General features: G+C 38.0%; 1 protein-coding gene across 1 annotated transcript in view; it reads right to left on the bottom strand.

Moving 5' to 3' along the window:
* The window catches only part of ST8SIA1 (ST8 alpha-N-acetyl-neuraminide alpha-2,8-sialyltransferase 1), a gene marked incomplete at both ends in the record, with an annotated part of 152,844 nt that overhangs the window by 88,592 nt on the left and 39,866 nt on the right, over nt 1–24,386 (bottom strand). The window contains one exon of the mRNA XM_079714277.1: nt 5,310–5,454. Within this exon, the coding sequence (XP_079570403.1) occupies nt 5,310–5,454 (145 nt within the window). The remainder of the gene's footprint in view (nt 1–5,309; nt 5,455–24,386) is intronic.

The following is a 24,386-nucleotide window of genomic DNA, read 5'->3' as shown; positions in this document are numbered from 1 at the left end:
ACAAAAGAATTTCTCCATTTCCTCTAAGAGTATTTATATAAGGGAAGCAAAAACCTTAAAATGGTTTCAAGGTGATTGCGTGATAAAAATTAACAATGAATCCACCAGAACCCATGACTTTTTAAGAAAAAAATAGAAACAAGATAATAAACAATAACACTTTGGGGGACTTCCCTTGTGGCGCAGTGGTTAAGAATCCTCCTGCCATTGCAGGGGACACAGGTTTGAGCCCTGGTCCAGGAAAATCCCACATGCCGTGGAGCAACTAAGCCCGTGCACCACAACTACTGAGCCCAAGTGCCACAACTACTGAAGCCCACACACTTAGAGCCCGTGCTCCACAAGAGAAGCTACCACAATGAGAAGCCCACACACCACAACGAAGAGTAGCTCTCACTCACCACAACTAGAGAAAGCCCACACGCAGCAACAAAGACCCAACGCAGCCAAAAATTAATTAATTAATTAATTTAAAATAATAATAACAATACTTCGGAAATCAGACAGGCCATGTTTTACATGCCAGCCCTCCACTTGCAAGCTCTAGAGCCTTGAATAAGATATTTAACCTTCCTCAGTCTCAGTTTCACCCATGAAAGGAAGACCAGAGTAACAACCACACAGAGTTGCTATAAGGAGAGAGTGAGATAACCTGTGAAGAAACTAAGGCAGGCAGTTGTCCAGGTCAGCACATGGAGTGCATTTGCCTTACAGCTGAAATACTGAAATTTCCCAGCCTCTCTTGCAGCTAGACACACCCATGAGATTCAGTCCTGGCCGCTGACACATCAGCAGGAGTCTGTCCAGATTTCCTCTTCTGTTTCCTCTCTGTCCTACTGGGATCCTGGATCAAAACTAGAAGGTTCCTTGGCCATCAGCTAAAGATGTTCAAGCAGGAGCCTGGGAACGTGATGGTGCTGTGTAGCCACCATCTAGCTCTAAGCTACTCACCTCCTAATTCCTAACTATTGCTTGAGATAAATAAATACCTATTTGGTTAAGCTCCTGTGTCAGGTCTCAGCCAAATACAAGTCTGACAACATGAACCAACACAGGCTTGGCAAAGATCTATGCCGACCAAACAGTCCCCTCAGTTTCCTTCTAGTTGAAAAAGTATAAGTTTGGAAAATGATTACAATCATATTGGTAAGTAAAAAAGCAAGCTACCAAATGATGTAGATTATATAGTAGAATCCAAATTTCGTTACGAGAAAAAAACTGCTCTGAGACTCGGGAATACCCAGGAACTCAGAGGATTCTATTAAGCACATTACTGTGAAAAAAAAAAATGTGTATTTTCATTCTAACAAAGTCATTTTGACAAAACTACTTCAAAATATCCTGCTGGGTTTCCCCTGGGCCAAGGGCACTGTGGGTCCACGCCAAGTGGAAGATGTCAGGGAGTTTATGGCGACCAGAGCAGCTGGAAATGTCTGTCTGTGGTGCATTAATGATGTTTTGTGATTCTTTACATGTGGCCTTGGGTAGATATTTTGAGGGAAAATGAGCTGTCTAGTTTGTGATGTATTTCACGTGACTATCCAGCACAATGTAAGAGAATGGTGGGCCGACCATACATTTATTACACCAAAGAAAATATTTATTAAATTATATCAACACAGTTGTGGTTTCTAACATTCCTGCTACTCCCTCACTCATTGCCAAGGAAATTTATGCTCTTTCTGGGTAAAAATATGTCTTAGGCCAAATTAGCATTTATTCGGTATTACATACAAATGTGGGACCATGTAGGCTTCAAAGGGAGAGGCAGAGCAGTAAAGAGCTGATCCCAGCCTAGGGGATGGAGGTATCCTCAAGTATTCTCAAAGTGGGAACACCTACCATCACACTGTCCCCTCCAAACACACACACACACACGCACTGCATATTCTAGAAAACCTACATGAGCATTAAACTTCGGCCCTTTATGTCTGGCAATATTCAACAAAGATTTCACCAAAATACATTTATAGAGCCATTTGAAAACAGCTGCATCAAACTGTCCTGCTTGGTCTCCTATAGTTCAAGCCAGGGCACAGCAGTGGTCCAGCCCAGGTGGGACATACATAGGCAGGGAGAGCAGCTGGAAATGAGCATCTATATTAAGTGCGAAGCACTGCACGAGGCACAAAAATGAGTTTCCTCAAAAGCTCACAAGATGGGGCTTCCCTGGTGGCGCAGTGGTTGAGAGTCCGCCTGCCGATGCAGGGGACACGGGTTCGTGCCCCGGTCCGGGAAGATCCCACATGCCGCGGAGCAGCTGGGCCCATGAGCCATGGCTGCTGAGCCTGCGCGTCCGGAGCCTGTGCTCCGCAACGGGAGAGGCCACAACAGTGACAGGCCCGTGAACCGCAAAAAAAAAAAAAAAAAAAAAAAAAAAAAAGCTCACAAGATGGTATTGAGATCAGCAGATAAAGACTTTTAGAAAACTGTGATAGGTGATTAGGCAAATAACCGCATAGGAGGCAGAATTGAATAAATTTGATAATAAAGCCATGGGAAGTCATAGGAGGTCCAAATAAGAAGCAACTAACTGTAATTACAAAGTATACAGCATCTCACTAGGGCCCTTGTGGACCCTCCAGCCTTGATTCAGGACCTGTTAACTTTCCATATCACACAGAGAATCTTGGATTGCATCTTGGCAACAACAACAAAAGCAGTGATTAAAATAGGCAAAGGAGTAATACCAATAATAATGACAGCTGACATATGTGGAGCATTTAGGGGAGAAGTGTAATATATAATTAAACTAAATACATTAAAATATATAATTTAAAGTGTGATATAAAGTTATACATCTGAGTTAGCAAAGGAGTGATTTAGCATTATCTTGCTGAAACAGGGAGCGGAGGGATGCTTTGTTCAACTGTCAACACGGAGCTCAGCTCACTCACCTGCATTTCTGCCTAATCAGCACACACCACTTTCTTCTCACAGGGAGCATGAATGAAGCCTAACAATTAACTGACAACTTGGCTTCCTGATAACAAGCTAGAAATCTTTCACTGAGAAATAAGAGGGCCCGGGGATAGACACCCTTTGATGCAAACTGATTCTCCAGGATTTCTATAAATTAATGAGTCATTTCAGAATCTCTTCAGAAGAATACACAGGTAACCTTTTTTCAAGTCTACCCATTGAACTGGTTCAGCCCTTTGTCATGACTGTGCACACACAGAGTGATGGGATGACTTTCACTTTCTAAGAAAAAAGCATTTTTCCTTTATTATTCACGGATGGTTCCTTGGTCTTGCAGCTGGCACACAGAGACACAAAATTCATGTGCACACACTTGAAAAAGAAAATGTTTCCTGCTATCTTACTGCTGCAACTTAACGGATAAGATGGGAAGTTAGTTTGTATTTCTTTAATCATTTCTTCTCTTCAAGTCTATTTTCTAGCACAAAGTCAGTTAGTATGACTGAAAGCCGTCGTCTATAAAATCCTATTTTGGGTTTCTTTAAAATCTTTTCTATTTGATGAGCTGTAAAATGAGATTGCTTCCTTATCTCTTCTTCATTTCATAGCGCGAGTTGATATCAGTGTTTGTACAAAGAAGATGCTGTGAATTGGCTTACTCAACCTCAATTCCACCCTTTTTCAAGCTTCCTGCTAAAGCTTGATTGCTTTAAAAACTGCCCCTCCTGGACTTCTTTGCAACTAGTGTTCTGGATGCAAATTAATCTTACCCACTAGATGCACTTGAGGGAGATTTGGAGGGAGGGGGTGAGTTGAAACCCATCTTCCTGGCCCTGTTTCTGCTAATGGGAGTGGCCACTGTGGTTTTCTAATCCCTAAACCACAGTTATGGAAGTAAAGTTCTTGGGCTAAGTAATTCCAGGAGCCACCTCTTGACTCCCACTCCTCTATTCGCCTAACGATTTTTTAAGTGCCAAATGCCCAATATGAAATATCCTTCTGCTAAAAACACCTAGGAAGATTTCTGACTAACGCAATTATATTCTTCATTCCTCAGTCTAAAGATGCAGTATATGAACCAGGACAACATTAATAAACCTAAAACATTTACATAATGTTTTGTAGTTTACAACATACCTGGACATGCATTATATGACATGTCCTTGACCTCAACTCTGTGAGTGGACAGGTACTGCTCTCGCCACTGTACAAATGAGAAAGCTGAACCTCAGAAGAGTTAGGTGACTTAGCAAGGCATTTAGTTAGGAAGAGATGAAGACAAAATTCAATCCTACATTTTATGACTGTTAATCATTTCCTTTGACATAAAGAAGGCTCCCAAGGGCAAATGAAGAAGAGAGAAAAAGCACAAGGATGCTGGCCATGAATTAAACCTTCTATTTCCTATTTTAAAATAAAGTTTTTTAACTGTATCATTATACATACTCTAAAACCGTTAAATTGGATGAAAACGCCTAAGAATGAACTAGCAAATGGGAGCTATTTCATAGAGCATGTGACTTTGGTTCTGGTACTGCCTGTGCCTCAAACTTTATAAGATGCTTCCTCTGAAGAATCTTTGCTATTAATACAGATATATATTTTCCACCTCTGACCATGAATTCTCTTTCTGCATAATCATCTGACCAAACCAAGAGTAGCGTGAAGACTTGGGGAAGCTGAGATTCATTTCTCAATTTCTCCCTAATGGCAATTTCACCGAAGATCCACTTCCCATCTCCAACTACGGCTCCCTAGAAATAAAGACTTCCTTTTTCCCCCCACTAGCTACATAGATATATTTTAGTAAAACATTTTATTTCAATGCTTTGGAAACCACAAAGAAAAACATTAAGGAAGCAAAGCTTGATTCAGACCACTTCAAAAGTGGTCAAATACTTTCTCTCCATCTCCACCACTCCTACACTTCATAGCAGTAATCTAACCACAGGGTTAAGATTCACACGCTCTAAGAAGCAACTCCTGACCATATGGTCCCCACTCCCTGTGAGCAATATCAGCCCTAAGAAAACATTCCAGTGTTGCAAATCTTCAAGATCATGCCACAGCCAACCTCAAAACACTGGAATTCCAAAATTCCCTGATCTTGCTTCCTTCTCTGCTTGCTTTCTTCAGTCTCATATGACTCAAATCAGAAGGGCTAGGAAATCTGTTACTCTGTAATATCCTACTGCTGCCCCTGCATCACAACATTATTTGATTTCTTCACGAAAAAATGACAGTATAAAGGGAAGCATTTATAATTCAGAAAAGTAAGAAGATGAAAAGAAGTAGATCTGATTAGTTAGGCAAAATCAATTATCCCTTTCCTATGATATCAAGACATATAAGAGACTATATTGAAAGGCAACAAACTCCGTACTAACCTGGGGGAAGAGAGAATAAGTTGAATTGTCAATGGTGAATGAGTATAAAAACTCCCCATCGTACCACATGCTCTTCCCCATGGGGGAATTCATTTTAGTCATAGCAAAGAGATGGGCGGGGTCACAGCAGTCTTCCATCTGTTTCCTAGGAGAGAAAACAGAGAGAGAAAAGAACAGCAGGTTAAGTGAGCAGCAGACTCATTCACTTGTTATTCCCACAGAGATGTGCAGCCTTACTTCAGTGCCAGCTCACAAAAGCATCTGTGTCTCCAGGGTGATTAGACTACTATTAATTCATTCTTTCAGCCATCAGAATGCATGACTGGAATATTTCATAATTTTAAAAAAGTTAAAAAAAATACATCAGCTTGTAGGACTGTAAATTGGTGCAGCCACTATGGAAAACAGTATGGAGACCCCTCAAAAAATTAAGACTAGAACTACCATGTGACCCAGCTATTCCACTTCTGGGTATTCATCACAAGAACACAAAAACACTCCTTTGAAAAGGTATATGCACCCCTATGTTCACTGAAGCATTACAGTTGTCCCTGGGTATCTGCAGGGAATTGGTTCCAGGACCTGCCTCAGATACCAAAATCCACAGATGCTCAAGTCCCATAATCGACCCTCTGTATCTGAAGTTCTGCCTCCATGGATTCAATCAACCTCAGATTGTGCAGTACTGTATGTATTTATTGAAAAAGTCCATGCATAAGTGAACCTGTGCAGTTCAAGCCCATGTTGTTCAAAGGTCAGCTGTATTTACACTACCCAAGATATAAACTCAACCTAAGTGTCCATTTATGAATGAATGGTAAAGAAGATGTGGTATATATACACCATGGAATACTACTCAAGCATAAAAAAGAATGAAATCCTGCCATTTTTGACAACATGGATGACCCTTGAAGGTATTATGCTAAGTGACATAAATCAGATAGAGAAAGACTGTCTGATTTCACTCATATGAGGAATCTGAGAAAAAAACAACAAAACAAAACAAAACAAAAACAAACTCATAGTTGCAGTGACCAGATTAGTGGTTACCAGAAGGGAAGGAGGTTGGGGGGTGGGAGAAATTGGGTGAAGGGGTCAACTGTCTGGTGATGGATGGTAACTAGACACATGGTGGTGATCAATTTGTAGTGTATACAGATGTTAAATTATAATGCTGTACTCCCAAAATTTATATAACTAAACAAAAAGAAAGAAAAACAGCTTAGAGCTGTTGGGGATGAGGAACTAGAGTACAGTCATCCTTGGTCTCCTCGAGGTTGGTTCCAGGACCGCCCCCCCATACCAAACCCCATGGATGCTCAAGTTCCTTATATAAAATGGCACAGTGCTTGCAGATAACCTACACAGTTTCTCCCGTGTACCTTAAATCATCTCTAGATTACTTTTTAGTGCACTACCTAATGCAGTGTGTTATGTAAATAGCTATAAATACGATGTAAATGCCATGTAAATAGTGGCCAGTGTGAGGCAAATTCAAGTTTTGCTTTTTAGAACTTTCTGGAAGTTTTAATTTTTCCAAATACTTTCCATCTACCCATTGGTTGAATCCTCAGAGGCAGAATCTGAGGATGAGGATTTGGGGGCAACTGTACTTGGGTTCAAATATTGGCTCTGCCACTTACTGACTCCATAACCCAGGAATGTTACTGGGCTTCAGAAACAGCCTCAGAGACTGTTCTTGAGAATTCCCTGAGAATGCACAGGTGAAGCATGTAGTACAAGTTTGACCTCATTGCAGAGATGAATAAATCGAGTCAGTGCCTGGAACTCTTCCCAACATCTGGTGCTTTCTCTGGTGCTTTCTGGTTGGCTTCCCCTTCACAAAGGTTTCAACAGAAAGGACAGGGGAGAGGGGCTTGGGAAAATGGCCTTCATCTTTCAAAGTTGCTAGAATGTGCGTCACTCTTGCTTCTACATCATCATTCCATCAGCCGCTCTTTCCTTGCCTCCTCCATCTTTGGTAATTTTTATTGTCTTTCATTACCCAAAAGGCAGCCTGAACAGAGGCAGGAAAGTTTTATAGTGAATTGCCTACATTTTCTCAACTAAGCATCCTAGGTACTATAGTCAGTCAACATAGAACTAGACATGGCTTAAGACTGTCTTTAAAAATGAGGAGAATTACCTTAAGCATGACTCTCAACTTTTTGGGGTGAGTAAATTTTTGAGCCCCTATTCCATTTCTGGTGATATCTTACCACTTTTAGTCCTTACAGGAACCCTAAGAGATAATTAAGGGAATTATTATCATTATTATTCCTAATTCACATCTGAGGAAATGTATTGGGGCCATCACGGGACATGCTTTTTCCTCTCTGCATGCTGCCTGTTCAGGACCATTTTGACTCACCCTTACCTTTCTCTTTCCTGAAGGAATGCTTTCCAAACACCAGCCAAACACCTGCAACACACCAGGTGCCTTCCTAGATCTTTTCCCACTTAATTCTCACAGTGAGTGACCTTGGAGCTACATAGCTTTAGGATTCTTTTTTTCAGTAATTTAACTTGGGGCACATCACTAGTGAAGTGGTGGGGCATGATTTTGCTCCCAGGTCTTTTTACTTCATATCTGGTACTTACTTCCAGCCAGACCACAGCTCTCACCTCCAAACCAAACTAAACTTGCTATTGAGCACGAAGTGCTACAGGAAATTCAGAAGAAAAATTTGTCCCAGCCATATAATAACACCCCATTTAATCTTTATTAAGCTAGCAGCTTACATATCACTTTGCACTGGCTTCCTCTATTCATCCCCCAAAAAACTAAGATAGAGCTGATTACATTACCTTAAACTTACAGACAATGGAACTGAAGCTCAGAGCAATAGACATTCAAGTCAAGTTCATGAGGTTCCTGCACTGTTGGTAGGAATGTAAACTGATAACAGCCTCTACGTAGAAGACTATGGAGCTTCCTTAAAAAACTAAAAATAGAATTACCATATGATCCAGCAATCCCACTACTGGGCATATACCCTAAGAAAACCATAATTCAAAAAGATACATGTACCACAATGTTCATTGCAGCACTGTTTACAATAGCCAGGACGTGGAAGTAACCTAAATGTCCATCAACAGATGAATGGATAAACAAGATGTGGTACATATATACAATGGGATATTACTCAGCCATAAAAAGGAACAAAATTGAGTTATTTGTAGTGAGGTGGATGGACCTAGAGTCTGTCATACAGAGTGAAGTAAGTCAGAAAGAGAAAAACAAATACCGTATGCTAACACATATATATGGAATCTAAAAAAACAGTACTGATGAACCTAGTGGCAGGGCAGGAATAAAGATGCAGACGTAGAGAACAGACTTGAGGACACGGGGGAAGGGGAAGCTGGGACGAAGTGAGAGAGTAGCATTGACATATATACACTACCAAATGTGAAATGGATGGCTAGTGGGAAACAGCCGCATAGCACAGGGAGATCAGCTCGATGCTTTGTGATGACCTAGAGGGATGGGATGGTGGGGGAAGGGAGGCTCAAGAGGAAGGGGATATGGGGTTATACGTATACATATAGCTGATTCACTTTGTTGTACAGCAGAAACTAGTACAACATTGTAAAGCAATTATACTGCAATAAAGATGTGGGGGAAAAAGTTCATGAGGTTAATAAATGTTTGCTTAATTATTGATTAAATGTGTGTTAGATGGACTCAAATTCACATGTTTTCCTACAGCATCATCATGCTGAGGGCAATCATACCCTGAGTGGGAAAACCAAATACTCGACAGAAAATAGAAAGTGTCACACATGTACAAATACTTTTAAAAATCTAAGAGTTATAGCAAATTCAGAATAAGCATAGCATCATTTGCAATATGGGAGTGCTTTTCTTATAAACTTTTGGACTTTTCCCTCCATCCAGAGTACCTTCCCATCTTCCTTCTGCCTTGCGCATGTCTGGAGGGTGGCCGAAAAGGGACCACAACGTAGAAGTATGTTCACCCCCCATGCCTGAGAAGGGCCCACACGAGCTCACCTGCTATACAGGCTACAACCACAGAAGCAAAAGCAGTAGTGGAAATAGCACTCCCAGCAGTAGGAGTGGTAATCATGGTAGTAGTAGTAGTAATGGTTTTTACAGAGTGCTTGCCTAACACTGTGCTAGGTTTGGGGGATATAAAATTGAACTTCACCTCCATCCAACTTGCAGGTGACCCTGCAGAGAAGACACATACCAGCTTTTAGAATGTTTAGAAAATTTGGTTCCCACCCCCTTTCTCATGCTTTGCATTATGCTGCCTATTATTTGTGGCAGGCAATAAAATCACAGAGTTGAAAAAGCAGAAGTAAACCCATTTTTATATTCAAGTTTAAATCTGCAGATTATTATGTTTCAGTTAAGTGTGAGTTGAGTATTGGAGTTAAAATGTAAATGCTTTTTATTATTTGAATTCAAGATTCAGAAGAGCTACTGCTAAATGATGCTATAATTGCATCATGAAGGTAAGTATTTAGGAAGCCTGGGAGCCACTTGTTAAAAACTCACTCAGGTTCTCATCCCCTCCCAGTGAAAGCCATGCATATCAACTAAGCCAAGAAGACCTCACTGGCTTACTGTGCCAGGAAGACTGAGGTTCTGGAGAAACTAAACAGACAAATAAGAGTGAAAACCCAACCACTCAGTTAATAATGCCCAGTATCAGCATGAACCTTGCTGAAACTCTCTTGGATGCCATGTTCATCACTTTGGTCACCAGACATGAAGGAGGTTAGGAGGCTGTCACTCCAATGACTGACACTATCGTACCCCTTCTGAGGAAGAACTGAATTTGAGAAAGCAGAGGTGAAGGAGAGTTTCACTTTGGTCTCAGTATTTGGCCAAACTCTGCTGTCACACTCCAGCTTTAGACTCAGCTAAACATCCAATTCAATGTCATTTCTGGTCTCCTTGTACACGTATGTGACAAACGCTTGTGTGATCATTTCCTTCACCATCGTATCTAAATAGGGTGTTGATGTTAGTAACATAAACAGGGAATGTCACTAAAGTTTGCTGTTTACAACTGAATGTGCAACTTAACATTCTATAAGCAGCCTAGAAATACATGGAGTGAAAAATCTCCTTATATGCTTTCTATGTTGAATTTCTATCCATCAGGTGAAGTATAAATGTATCTTTAATACTTTGAAAGGAAAATGCTGCAATAATAAATTTATTGTGAAAGCTATTAATTTTATGTATAAAAATTATGAAGGATCTTCAACTACAGAGGAGAATAAATTGTCAGTTAAAGGAAATATTAAGTGTGCTTAGCATAAAACCTTAGGAAAAATACTGCGTCATTTTTTTACCAACAAATATTTATAAAATTTTAAGCAATAATATAAGGAAGAATAACAGAGTTGAGATTACATGAAAATTCTAATCTTTGTAGAATGAGTTGATATACTAGCATTCAAAATATTAAACAAATATTAAACACATAACCCTTAAGAACTTTATTTAATTTTCAGTTATTTAATTCCATTTAGACAATGAGTTGCTCAGGGGAAAAAAAAGTCCTAGTTGGGAACTCTTCATATAAGGGATTAATAGTTAAATACCAAATCTGCCCCTAAAAATTTCATGAGAATAAAAAACCCTATAAACAACACCATGAAAAATCATCATGACCCAGTCATAATAGAAAGTTCCTCATATCCTTAACTGCTTTATTCTTCTTAACAGCACTTATGCTCTTTATATGCCATATGTTTTATCTATACTTCTATTGTCTGGGTCCCCAAGTCCCAGAATTTAAACTCCATGAGGGCAAAGACTTTTGTCTTCTGTTCACTGCTCTGTCCCCATCCCCTTAAATGGTAGCTAAGACACTGAATTGGTGCTTAATAAATGTTGATCAACTGGATGAACAAATTACAAGTTGGAAGAAGAAAATGTTACAGAACCTCAACGCACATTTTGTCCTCACTCATCAAAATTCAAATTGAAGAAGTCAATTCCTTACATTTGCAGTCTATGGAGACCAAAAGACAAAAGCTTGTCAAAATAACTTCTACAGGTGGGTAAACATTTTCAGTAGTAGCAGATCCAGGATTTTTAAGATTTGCTGAATCCCAAGCTCCTTATACTGTGCACTAAACATTAGTGTGATTAAAGCGAGCATCCCTTTTGGATTGCAGGCCTGCAGCACAGGCACCACAGGAGTGGTCCATCAGTGGATGGCACTGATAAATTCTGTTTCCTTCACCAGTGTCAAACTTTCAAAATTTGACTTATAAAATTTTAGGCAAGTTTTCAGATTTAATCTTGCCTCCAAAAAAAACTTTCTATTCTAGCGATGTCTGACTTCAGTCAAGTACTGATTTTAACATTTGGCTTTTGGCCAAAATGTATATCTAATGTATTTCCTCCAGACAGTTCAATCGATAGCTCTTGTTGTAAACTGTCCTGAGTTGAGTTCCTAAAATTCCTGTTAGACTAGTATATGTTAACTCCTTGGTTAATGTAGCTCCAGATTCACTGTTAAAAACATGTCCACATACCATATCAGAGGATAATATATATAAAGTCCTTAGCACATTATATGTTTTCAATAAGTATTCATTTCATTCTCCTTCATATCCAGGCACCATTCGATTCTGCTTGCATCCCACAATCCTAGGTTATGACTCTTTCCCAGATACAACTATCCATAAAAAGAAATGAAATTGAGCTATTTGTAATGAGGTGGATAGACGTAGAGTCTGTCATACAGAGTGAAGTAAGTCAGAAAGAGAAAGACAAATACTGTATGCTAACACATATATATGGAATTTAAGAAAAAAAATGTCATGAAGAACCTAGGGGTAAGACAGGAATAAAGACACAGACCTACTAGAGAATGGACTTGAGGATATGGGGAGGGGGAAGGGTAAGCTGTGACAAAGCAAGAGAGAGGCATGGACATATATACACTACCAAACGTAAGGTAGATAGCTAGTGGGAAGCAGCCGCATAGCACAGGGAGATCAGCTCGGTGCTTTGTGACCGCCTGGAGGGGTGGGATAGGGAGAGTGGGAGGGAGGGAGACACAAGAGGGAAGAGATATGGGAACATATGTATATGTATAGCTGATTCACTTTGTTATAAAGTGGAAGCTAACACACCATTGTAAAGCAATTATACTCCGATAAAGATGTAAAAAAAAAAAAATAGTTACCTCCCCCCTTCCATTCCCAAACATGTCCCTATTTGGATGATAAATTATATGTTCACTCCATTAAGAGTAGAAGATAAACAGCAGCATCCAATAAAAGAGGGCTCTTCTTTAAGTGAAGGACCTGGTGGCCTACAGAGAAATTTCTTTTTCTAAATATGGAAACGGCAGATTTCACAGAGATTATGGCAGGTAGGGTTTGTACCATCCTGAAGTTGGTTTTCACCCTAACTTAAAGGAATCTTTGTCTTAAATTACCCATTTTGAAGCAAGTATAAAAGTAAGGAGTCACAGCTGACTGAGGGCCCAGGATCTAGAACAAGCACTAGTAGAAGCTGCTCTGAAGTGAATGAACAGCAGGGCCCTGCCTGTAGGAGACTTGGGAGCAGGTGGTGACAATACCATCTCTGTGGCAAAGGCCACACCTTCTGTCCACAGTATTGTCCCCTCAATGGCTTACATCCCTGACCTAAGAGATTCAAAATACACACTCGATACAGTGTAGAGATTTGTATTCATCTTATTTCTCTGTAAAACTCTCTTGAAAGGTATGGAGGAGAATTAGTTTCATGAGATTATCACTTAAAATAATGTTTTCTACAGATATAATAAAAAAGGCTTTTCAAAGGTTAATCTCTGGATAATTTGCCAGGACTACAAAAACAGAGAAAAACAACTCTTGCATACTACTTAAGACAGCAAGTAATCTTTTATTTAGCGGCATTTTATTCTTCACATTTGAAATGACTGTATTATAAGGAAAAAGTATTTCAAAGAGAGGTCGATCTGTGCCCCATGTAATTTGCATTTCTCTACCACAGGCAGAGCAGACTTACAGGAGAAACTTTTGGAAAACAAGTATTTCAAAGATGATCTGGTTTTCCCTAACACATATTCGTTTTGTAGTGTACTTAACAAGTACACATGATTATTTGAATTGAAGAGTGTAAATTTTTCCAGGAAGGATTTCAATAAGCACTTACCTGCAGTCTTCCTACTTATGCTTATCTGTCTATACAACTAGAAAAGCCCTACTGTTATCCTTTGAGAATCACCGGTTTGCTTTTTTGGTAATTGAAACTGACTAGGCTCCTTTGAACAGTGCTCATTACTTGATTCACTCAATAAATATTTATTGAGAACTTTCTATGTGTCCAGTGCTGTTCCAGGCACTAGGGACAGAATGGGGACCAGGAGAAGGAGAGCTTGGAATACTTTGCCCTCTTAAATTCTAATGGAGAAGACAGACAAAAGATGAAGTATGTGAGTAAGGGGTGGGGGTGTAATTTTCAACAGGAGGCTGGGTAAGTCCTCACGGGGTAGGTGATGTTTGAGTTTACTCAGAAGGAGGTAAGGAAGTAAGCAATATAGATATCCAGGCTATCCCAGAGAAAAGCATTCAGGGAGAACAAACAAGTACAAAAGGCTTAAGGCAGGAGTGACCTTGGTATGTTCAAAGAACATGGAGAAAACCAGCGAAGCTAGAGTAAGGAGAGTGTGGCATGGTGGGGGGCAGGTGGGTCGCAGGGAGAGGATCATGCAGGGCTGCACACATGTGGTTTTTACTCCAGTGAAAAGAGTAGAATCTGCCCTCACCATGAAACTTCTTGTGGCATCATCCATAGACCCTCAAGGATAAATCCAACTCCAAAATCACACAAAGACATTTGGATTTTCCTGAAATTGTAATGGAGGGGGTTGGGTCACCACACCACAAAAACTTCTTAAAGTCTCCCAGTGAATATCTGTCTTTTCCCTGGATACAATTCTATCATTTCCTCTAACCATCCCCAAAGCTAGCCTTTTCTCCATCACCTCTCTCTCTTATCCAGAGAAACTTCACTTGATTAAGCCCTCTAATTTTGACTCCCTTTCTAATCATTTAACATCAAACTTAGGTATGAAAAGACCTATTATACATACTCTTTTTGGATTTTTTTTCCTCTTTTGAAGAATGGAAGGATTTGAAAGACAAAGAAAATTTTCCTGTTCTATGTGTTTAATTTTATGAATAAAGATATTTCTCTCTTGGTCTCTTACCAGGATCATGACAAAACAGCTAAATGGATATACACCAAATTTGGATAATATATTTTTAGTGGTATGAAACTTAAAAACATGGGTTTGGAGGAATGCAACAAATTCACTTTAGGAGGCTTGGGTAGGAGTACAGGGAAGGGGCAAGTGCATCCCGTCAGAGAAATAAGTGGGCAGTCATCCATGAGAACATGAGGTTTTGAAAATGAGGTCTAGATCAGAAGCACCAGTACCCACGTAAATCACCATACTCTACTGAGTTTTAAACTTCTGCCCAAGTGGCAGATGCTTCAAATCACGAGTTACATTGATTTACAATTTAGCTGTTTCTCCAATGCACAAGTTTACACAGTAAAGGGGGATGCAGCAGGGATTTCTTTATGTAATCATGTTAATGGTGTTCCTGAACAGCACTAGGAGAAATTATGTTTTAAATATGCAAACTCTATTCAGCTGAACCGCACATTAGACCTGATGAACTTAACAGATATACATAGAACATTCCATCCAAAAGCAGCAAAATAAACCGTTTTCAAGTGAAAATGGAACATTCTCCAGGATAGATCACATGCTATACCACAAAACAAGTCTTAAGATTGGGATTATATCATGTATCTTTCCCAACAACTATGAAACTAGAAATCAACTACAAGAAAAACACTGCAAAAAACACAAACACTTGGAGGCTAAACAATATACTATTAAACAAGCAATTGGTCACTGAAAAAATCAAAGAGGAAATAAAAAAGTGCCTGGAGACAAATGAAAACAAACAAAAAAAAAACAATGATTTTCAAAATCTATGGGACACAGAAAAAGCAGTTTTAAGAGGAAGTTTATAGCAATAAAGCCTACCTGAGGAAATGAGAAAAACCTCAAATAAACAACTTAATCTTAGACCTAAGGGAAAAAGAAAACGAAGAATAAACAAAATGCAAAGTTAGTGGAAGGAAATAAGTCATAAAGATCACAGCAGAAATAAATGAACTAGGGACTAAAAAATAAAAACAACAGAAAAGATCAATGAAGCTAAGACCTGACTCTTGGAAAGACAAACAAATTTAATAAATATTTAGCCAGACTCATCAAGAAAAAAAGAAGGACCAAACAATTAAAATTAGAAATGAAAAAGAAGTTACAACTGACACCACAGAAATACAAAGGATCATAAGAGATTACTATGAACAATATAGGCCAGTAAAATGGACAACCTAGAAGAAACAGAAAAATGCCTAGAAATGTACAATCTCCTAAGACTAAACCTGGAAGAAATAGAAAATAGGAACAGACCAATTAACAGTACTGAAACTGAATCAGTAATTTTAAAACCCCCAACAAACAAAAGTCCAGGACCAGATGGTTTGTTGAATTCTACCAAACATTTAGAGAAGAGTTAACACCTATTCTTCTTAAACTATTCCAAAAAAATTTACAGAAGAATACTTTCAAACTCATCCTATGAGGCCAATATCACCCTGATACTGAAACCAAAGATATCACAAATAAAGAAATTGCAGATTTTTAATATCACTGATGAATGTAGGTGCAAAAATCTTCAACAAAATATTAGCCAACTGAATCCAACAATACATTAAAAGGATCATACCCCTTTTAATGTATCAGTTGGGATTTATCCCAGGGATGCGAGGATGGTTCAATATCTACCAAATCAATCTATGTGATACATCACTCTAACAAACTGAAGAATAAAAATCATATGATCATCTCAATAGATGCTTTTGACAAAATTCAACATTTATTTATGATAAAAACTCTCCACAATGTGGGTATGGAAGGAACATATCTCAAAATAATAAAGTCCATATATGACAAAACCACTGTTAACATCACACTCAATGGTGAACAGCTGAGAGCATTTCCCCTAAGATCAGGAACAAGACAAGAATATCCACTCTTGCCACCTTTAGTCAACACAGTATCGGAAGTCCTAGCCACAGCAATCAGACAAGAAAAAAAGAAAATCAAAGGAATCCAAGTTGAAAAGGAAGAAGTAAAACTGTCACTGTTTGCAGAGGACATGATACTATACATAGAAAATCCTAAAGACATCACCAAAAAATTAATAGAACTCATCAAAGAATTCGGCAAAGTTGCAGGATACAAAAGTAATATACGAAAATCTGCTGGGTTTCTAAAAACTAACAATAAATTATCAGAAAGAGAAATTAAGAAAAAAATCCCATTTACAATCATATCAAAAAGAATAGGGCTTCCCTGGTGGCGCAGTGGTTGGGAGTCCGCCTGCCGATGCAGGGGACACGGGTTCGTGCCCCGGTCCGGGAGGAGCCCACATGCCGCAGAGCGGCTGGCCCCGTGGGCCGTGGTCACTGAGCCTGCGCGTCTAGAGCCTGTGCTCCGCAACGGGAGAGGCCACAACAGTGAGAGGCCCACATACCGCAAAAAAAAAAAAAAAAAAAAAGAATAAAATACCTGAGAATAAATATAGCTAAGGAGATAAACGACCTGTACTTGGAAAACTATAAGACACTGATGAAAGAAGTTGAAGATGACACAAATTAAGAAATATACCATGTTCATAGATTGGAAGAATTCATAATGTTAAAATGACCATACACCCCAAGGCAATCTACAGACTCAATGTAACCCCTATCAAAACACCAATGGCATTTTTCACAGAACTAGAACAAATCTGTATAGAAATACAAAAGATCCTGAACAGCCAATGCAATCTTGAGAAAAGAGAACAAAGCTGGAGGTATCATACACCCTCACTTCAAACTATACTACAAAGCTGCAGTAATCAAAACTGTTTCGCACTGACACAAAAACAGGCACATAGATCTATGGAACAGAATAGAGAGCTCAAACATTAACCCACACTTATATCATCAATTAGTCATGACAAAGGAGGCAAGAATATACAGTGGGGAAAAGACAGCCTCTTCATTAAATGGTGTTGGGAAAACTGGACAGTTACACGCAAAAGAATCAAACTGGACTATTTTCTCACACCATATATAAAAATACAGTACAAATGGATTAAAGACTTAAATGTAAAACTCAAAACCAAAAAAACAACTAGAAGAAAACAGGCAGTAAACACTTTGATACCAGTCTTGAGCAGTATTTCCTCACACAAGGGGAAAAAAAGCCAAAATAAGCAAATGGAACTACAGCACACTAAAAAAAAAAAAAGCTTTGCATAGCAAAGGAAACTATCAGTGAAACAAAAAGTCAGCCTATTGAATGGTAGAAGATATTTGCAAACAATATATTTAATAAGGTGTTGATATCCAAAGTACACAAAGAACACATACAACTCAACATCAAAAAAAAAAAACCCAATTAAAAAATGGGCCGGGCTTCCCTGGTGGCACAGTGGTTGAGAGTCTGCCTGCCGATGCAGGGGACGCGGGTTCGTGTCCCGGTTCGGGAAGATCCCACATGCCGCGGAGCGGCTGGGCCTGTGAGCCATGGCCGCTGAGCCTGCGCGTCCAGAGCCTGTGCTCTGCAATGGGAGAAGCCACAACAGTGAGAGGCCTGCGTACTGCAAAAAAAATAATAAATAATAAAAATATAAAATAAAATAAAATTAAAAATGGGCAAAGGACCCAAATAGACATTTTTCCAAAGAAGACAAAGAAGACATACAGATGGCCAACAGGCACATGAAAAGATGTTCAACATCACTAATTGTCAGGGAAATGCAAATCAAAACCACAATGAGATATCACCTCACACCCTTCAGGATGGCTATCATCAAAGATACAACAAACAACAAGTGCTGGCAAGGATATGAAGAAAATGGGACCCTCGTGCACTGTTGATGGGGATATAAATTGGTGCAGCTACTATGGAAAACAGTACGGAGATTCCTCAAAAAATTAAAAATAGAACTACCATATGATCCAGCAATTCCACTCCTGGGCATTTATCTGAAGAAAATGAAAACACGAATTCTAAAAGATATATGCACCCCTATGTTCACTGCAGCCTTATTTACAGTAGCCAAGATATGGAAGCAACTAAGTGACCATTGATGGATAAATGGATGAAGAAGATATGCTGTATTTATACAATGGAATATTACTCAGCCATAAAAGAGAATGAAATCTTGCCATAGTGAGAACATGGATGATCCTAGAGGGTATTATGCTAAGTGAAACCAGCCAGACAGAGAAAGACAATACTGTATTATTTCAATTATATATGGAATATAAAAAACAAAACAAATGAACAAACATAACTAAATAGAAACAGACTCATAGATATGGAGAACAAACAGGTAGTTGCCAGAGGAGAAAGGGGGTCAGCAGAAGAGAGAAATAGGTGAGGGAGATTAAGATGTACACACTTTCAGTTACAAAATAAATGTCACAGGTATGAAATGTACAGTGTAGGGCTACTATACATAAAACAGATAACCAACAAGGACCTACTGTACAGCACAGGGAACTATACTCAATATTTTGTAACAACGTATGAGGGAAAAGAATTTGAAAAAGAATATACATAGATATCTGAATCAGTTTGCTGTATACCTGAAACTAAAACAACATTGTAAATCAACTATACTTCAATTAAAAAAATGTTTTAAATGATGTACAGTGTGGAGAATATAGTCAATAATTATGTAATATCTTTGTATAGTGACAGATGGTAACAAGACTTACCATGGTGATCATTTTTAAATGTTTAGAAATATCACATCACTATGCTGTGTAACAGGAACTAACATAGCATTGTAGGTCAATTATACTTCAAAAACAAGCAAACAAACAAATTCATATAAGAAGAGATAAGATGTGTAGTTTCCATAGGGGACGGAGTAGGGGGAGGGGGAACTGGATGAAGGTCGTCAAAATGTACAAAGCTCCAGTTATAAGATAAATAAGTACTAGGGATGTAATGTACAACATGAAAAAGATAATTAACACTGATGTATGTTATATATAAAAGCTATTAAGAGAGTAAATCCTGAGTTCTCATCACAAGGAAAAATATTTTTTCTGTTTCTTTAATGTTGTGTCTCTATGAGATGACGGATGCTCACTAAACTTCTTGTGATAATCATTTCATGATGTATGTAAGTCACTATGCTGAAAAAAATTAAGAAAAAAGAACTCTTTAGAATGATTTTTTCTTTTCTTGTTCTAATAATACCTAGGTGTGAGATTATTTCTGTGAAAGATGAGAAGTTAGTGGAAAGCAAAACAAACAAAAAGGAGACAAATGTGATAGAAACCACATGGGTTTTCCAAACTATACAGATTTCTCTAAACTAGGAAAATGAACCAACAAACATAAGATGACCTAAGTGATAAATTTTAGAGGTTCAAACCCAGGAGTCAAGTTTGTTGGATTCAACTCAGCTCTACTGTCTACTCAATGCAGGACTGGAGCATTAGTCCTGAAATTTTTTTGTCTCTTCCATGATATACGGCACACACTTCTGGTATTTATGTGAGTAACCATTCCCATATTTCAACACACTCAAAATTATTTTCTGAGAAAAATTTTGGCTTTTTGTTATGACCCATTTTCACAGGATAGAATTCTGTGCGACAAAACAAACCAGGGATTCTCAATTTTCTTACCAGAATATTAACTGTGCCACTTGCTTGTCTAAAACATATGGGTCTCTCTTTACTCAGCACAGAGTATCAGCCATTCAGGTTGTCAGTACCCTTTAATTTACTGTCATCTAGTTCCCATTAAATGTGTGGTTAAAGGAATGGGTATTTGGGAGAGACAAAGGGATGTCTTAGCAGATTTTCTCCTAGGAGTTTGACTCTTTATTTTCTTTCTCTGTATCAAATCAAACCACGAACAAGTCAGCTATTTGCATAACTAGTAGCTATTTTTAAATGCCCATCCTATAAACTTTCACAGATGAGAACACAGCTTATTCTCCAGGTCAAATGTGTCAATTCAGTTTACCGCCAACATGTTGTGAAAACAATGAGGCAGTCATTTTCAGTTCATCCATCTATCATCCCTCACCTTGTTTGTTATGTTTGCTACATTTGTACTTAATTTTGAAATGTTTTGTGAATATCATTGATCCCATCGAGATAGAAAAGTATTGAGACAGTTGACAGCAACAGTTAAGGAGAAGAGTAGGCTTAAAAAGGAAACAAAAGTGGAGATGAATTTTAAAAACTGAAAGCATTGAGAAAATAAAGGATAGTACAAGTGTAGATGGAATGAGTCATTTGACAAAGAGTGAATAAAGAAACAACACTTGAAAAAAGTGAAGGAAATAATAGATGAAAGGGATTTTTTTTGTTTTTAGTTTGTCAATAAAGGATAAACAGAAGCTGAAAACTAGAGACCGGATAAGCCTACTATGATGTCTTCAGTGCTTAGAGATAAACAAGACTGCATTCAACTGGGGGAAATACAAAAATGTATGTTTCCTGATGTTCAAGGCCACACTGAATCTGCCCATTAAAGGGGACAAAGGCAAGTGTTTATGGGTTACCTGCTAAGGAATCCCTCACAACATCAGAAGAGATCAAGGAAAATGCTTAGTTACCTCAAAACCCTTGAGGACAGACAAAACCTAACCATTTGGGGAAACTGTAACTTAATTGGCTATAAAACCAAAAAGCAGAATAACATACTTTCAAAGGACAGAGTCACACTCTACTTGGTAGAAATGTATTGGGGAATGCAAGGTCAAAAATTCTCTTGGCCATTTTGGACTTGAAAACAACTTTTGGAACAGTAACCTGTGAAAAGTAGAGAGGTCTCTGAATAAACTAACCATCCTGTAGAAACGCCTTCAACCAAGTTACATTACAAGGCTATGCTTTTATTGAGGGTCAGTATAAGAAACAGTTACCTCAAGAATAGCATCCAGGGCTTCCCTGGTGGTGCAATGGTTAAGAATCTGCCTGCCAGTGCAGGGTACACGGGTTCGAGCCCTGGTCCGGGAAGATCTCACATGCCACACGGCAACTAAGCCTGTGTGCCACAACTACTGAGCCTGTGCTCTAGAGCCCGTGCGCCTGGAGCTCGTGCTCCACAACAAGAGAAGCCACCACAATGAGAAGGCCACGTACCACAAAAAAGAGTAGCCCCTGCTCTCCGCAACTAGAGAAAGCCATGTACAGCAACAAAGAACCAAAGTAGCCAAAAATAAATAAATAAATAAAATAAATTAAAAAAAAAAAAAGAATAGCATCCAACTTTCTTTAAAACTGAAGTGGAAGGTAATGCCTATTACATATTCATGGTCTCGTTTATTTATGTGATAATTTTCTCCTTGAATTTAGTGTCAGGAAATTTTTTTCTAATTACATAAAAATGTTACGTTTCTACTTATCAAACAATAAGAATTACTTTGACCCATCAACTGGTCCTTTGGACTGAGTCATCAGGAAGTCCAGAAGCAAATACAGTGCAGTTATAAGACCATTTCAACCTCAAGCCTATGAACTGCTCTCTTTATTGGTGGTTGTTTTTAAAATATTAATGGTTGTTTTTTAAAATGTACTATATTTTTAAATTATAGAAATTTATAATTTACAAATGTTCATCTTAGAAATTTTCAAAAATACAAATTAGAAAAACAGGGAAAAATAAATATCACAGATAATCCCTCCACACAGAGATAACTGCTGTTAATAGATTGTTTGGTGTGTATTTTTCCTATGCATTAATTCAATTATTCCCTTAGTCAGTAAATATTCAGTAAATATTTATTGAGTACCTAGTGTGCGTCAGAGACTGAAGGCACAGCAGTAAACAAAATGAGCCCAGTGCTTGCCCTCTTGAAATGGGAATTTAGTCTGTTTACAATTTGTTGATGCTACAAACAACACTGTGGTAAACATTCTCATGCTTAGATTTGTGAACATATTCATGATTGTTTTCCTGGGATAAAGTTTTAGAAGTATTTCCTGAATTAAAGGGTATATACTAATGAGGTTCCTCTTGCTTCAAAAAAGTATGTTATACAAAATACAAACAGAGTTTAAACTACTAAGTGTTTCCTTTCATATTCCCCACACCCATGTCTAGACCAAAAGGCAATGGTTTCATTCATTCAAATAGTGCTATTTTTATTTTCCAACTATTTGTACTATCAATTGACTTACTACTAAGGAAGATGAAGATATCACTATCCAATCCTACCCCAAACAGACATGCACAGATTTTTCTTCATTCCACATTCCCCAAAGAATTACATAAAAAATTTTAGTTGAACCAACATTATTTTAGTATTATGAGTCCTAAGTATGATTTCATAGCTGAGTACTATCACTGTATTTCCTTTCTTGTAGGCTTTCTAAAATTTGCTCTTCCTGGAGTTAACTATTGCCTATTTTCATTTGCTTCATTTATCATGTGCCTTCCAATAATTCCCCTTCTAATTCTTCAAAGAACTGTAAAATTTTCTCAGTGTGGTCAAACACATCAAGAGATCAATCAGTTTGACTTTTTTTCTTGGAAACATCTCTTCTGGAGCCTTTGTCCTCTGGCTCTAATCTGGGCTGCCTTCTCTCTAGCCTTGATGAACACCTGTCATCTTGGGAACTTGCCTTCACCTCTTTTCTGTATTGTATTACTCAGTTTCCTTTATCCATATTGTCTCTTTCTTAGTACTTTCTCATTTGGGTATAGCATATACTCTATTTTCTTCTCGAGAAAGGGTGCAAGGAAAGTACATTTTTTGAGCCTTTGAATGTTGAAAATACTCTCACTTAGTTTGGCTGGGTACAAAATTCTAATTTAAAAATGATTTTTCTCAAAACAAGATAAATTTTCTCAGATTTTGAAGACATTATCCATTGTTTTCTAACTGCCAGTGTTTTGTTGAGAAATCTGGCATCATTCTTATTTCTAATCATTTGATTTTAATCATTTTTCATCTTAAAAGGTTTTTAAGATCTTAAATTAAGGATTCTGAAATTTCACAATCATATGGCTTGAATAGGTCTTTTGCATTCACTGTGCTAGACACTTGGTTGTCCCTTGAAACCAGGAAACAGGTCCTTCAGTTCTGAAAACAACCTTCTATTATTTCTTTAATAACTTCCTTTTCTTCTATATTTCTCTTTCTGAAATTCTTATTATCCAAACTTCTTACCTTTTTTCCATTTTTTCACTGTTTTATTTTTCTTTTCTATTTTGGGGGGAATGATTTCCTAAACATTATTTTACAAATCCACCTATTGAACTTTTAATTTCCACTACCATATTTTTAATATCAAAAAGTTCTTTCTGATCTTCAAAAAAAAATTTTATTAATTTTTATTGGAGTATAGTTGCTTTACAATTTTGTGTCAGTTTCTACTGCATAGCAGAGTGAATCAGCTATACGTATACATATATCCCCTCTTTTTTTGGATTTCCTTCCCATTTAGGTCACCACAGAGCACTGAGTAGAGTTCCCTGTTCTCATTAGTTATCTATTTTATACATAGTATCAATAGTGTACATATGTCGATCCCAATCTCTCAATTCATCCCACTCCCCCCTTCCCCTCTTGGTGTCCATAAGTTTGTTCTCTACATCTGTGTCTCTATTTCTGATTATCTTATTTTCAAAAAGTTTTATGTTCATAGCTTCCTAACCTTTGTGAATGCAATACATTTTTTTGTGAGAATCGTAGCCATATAATTTGTTATATATTTTTCTGCTTCCTTATTGTCCATTTCATGTGTGTTTTTTCTATTGGTTTACTTTGGTCTCTGTCTTTCATGTTAGAGGCTTTCTAAAAATATTTTAGAAATATTTTTATTTCTAAATAAAGATCTATAGCTCTCTGTTTACATTTAAGAATGAGGTACTAAACAGATGAATAAAAGCTCTGTGCTTGGGTAGTAATTACCAACTGCTGGGCCTCATCAGAGTGTAATCCAACAGCCAT

The sequence above is a fragment of the Hyperoodon ampullatus genome (assembly GCF_949752795.1).
Source record: "Hyperoodon ampullatus genome assembly, chromosome: 11".
Classification (NCBI taxonomy): Eukaryota; Metazoa; Chordata; class Mammalia; order Artiodactyla; family Ziphiidae; genus Hyperoodon; species Hyperoodon ampullatus.
This window is presented reverse-complemented; position numbering and strand designations above follow the sequence as displayed.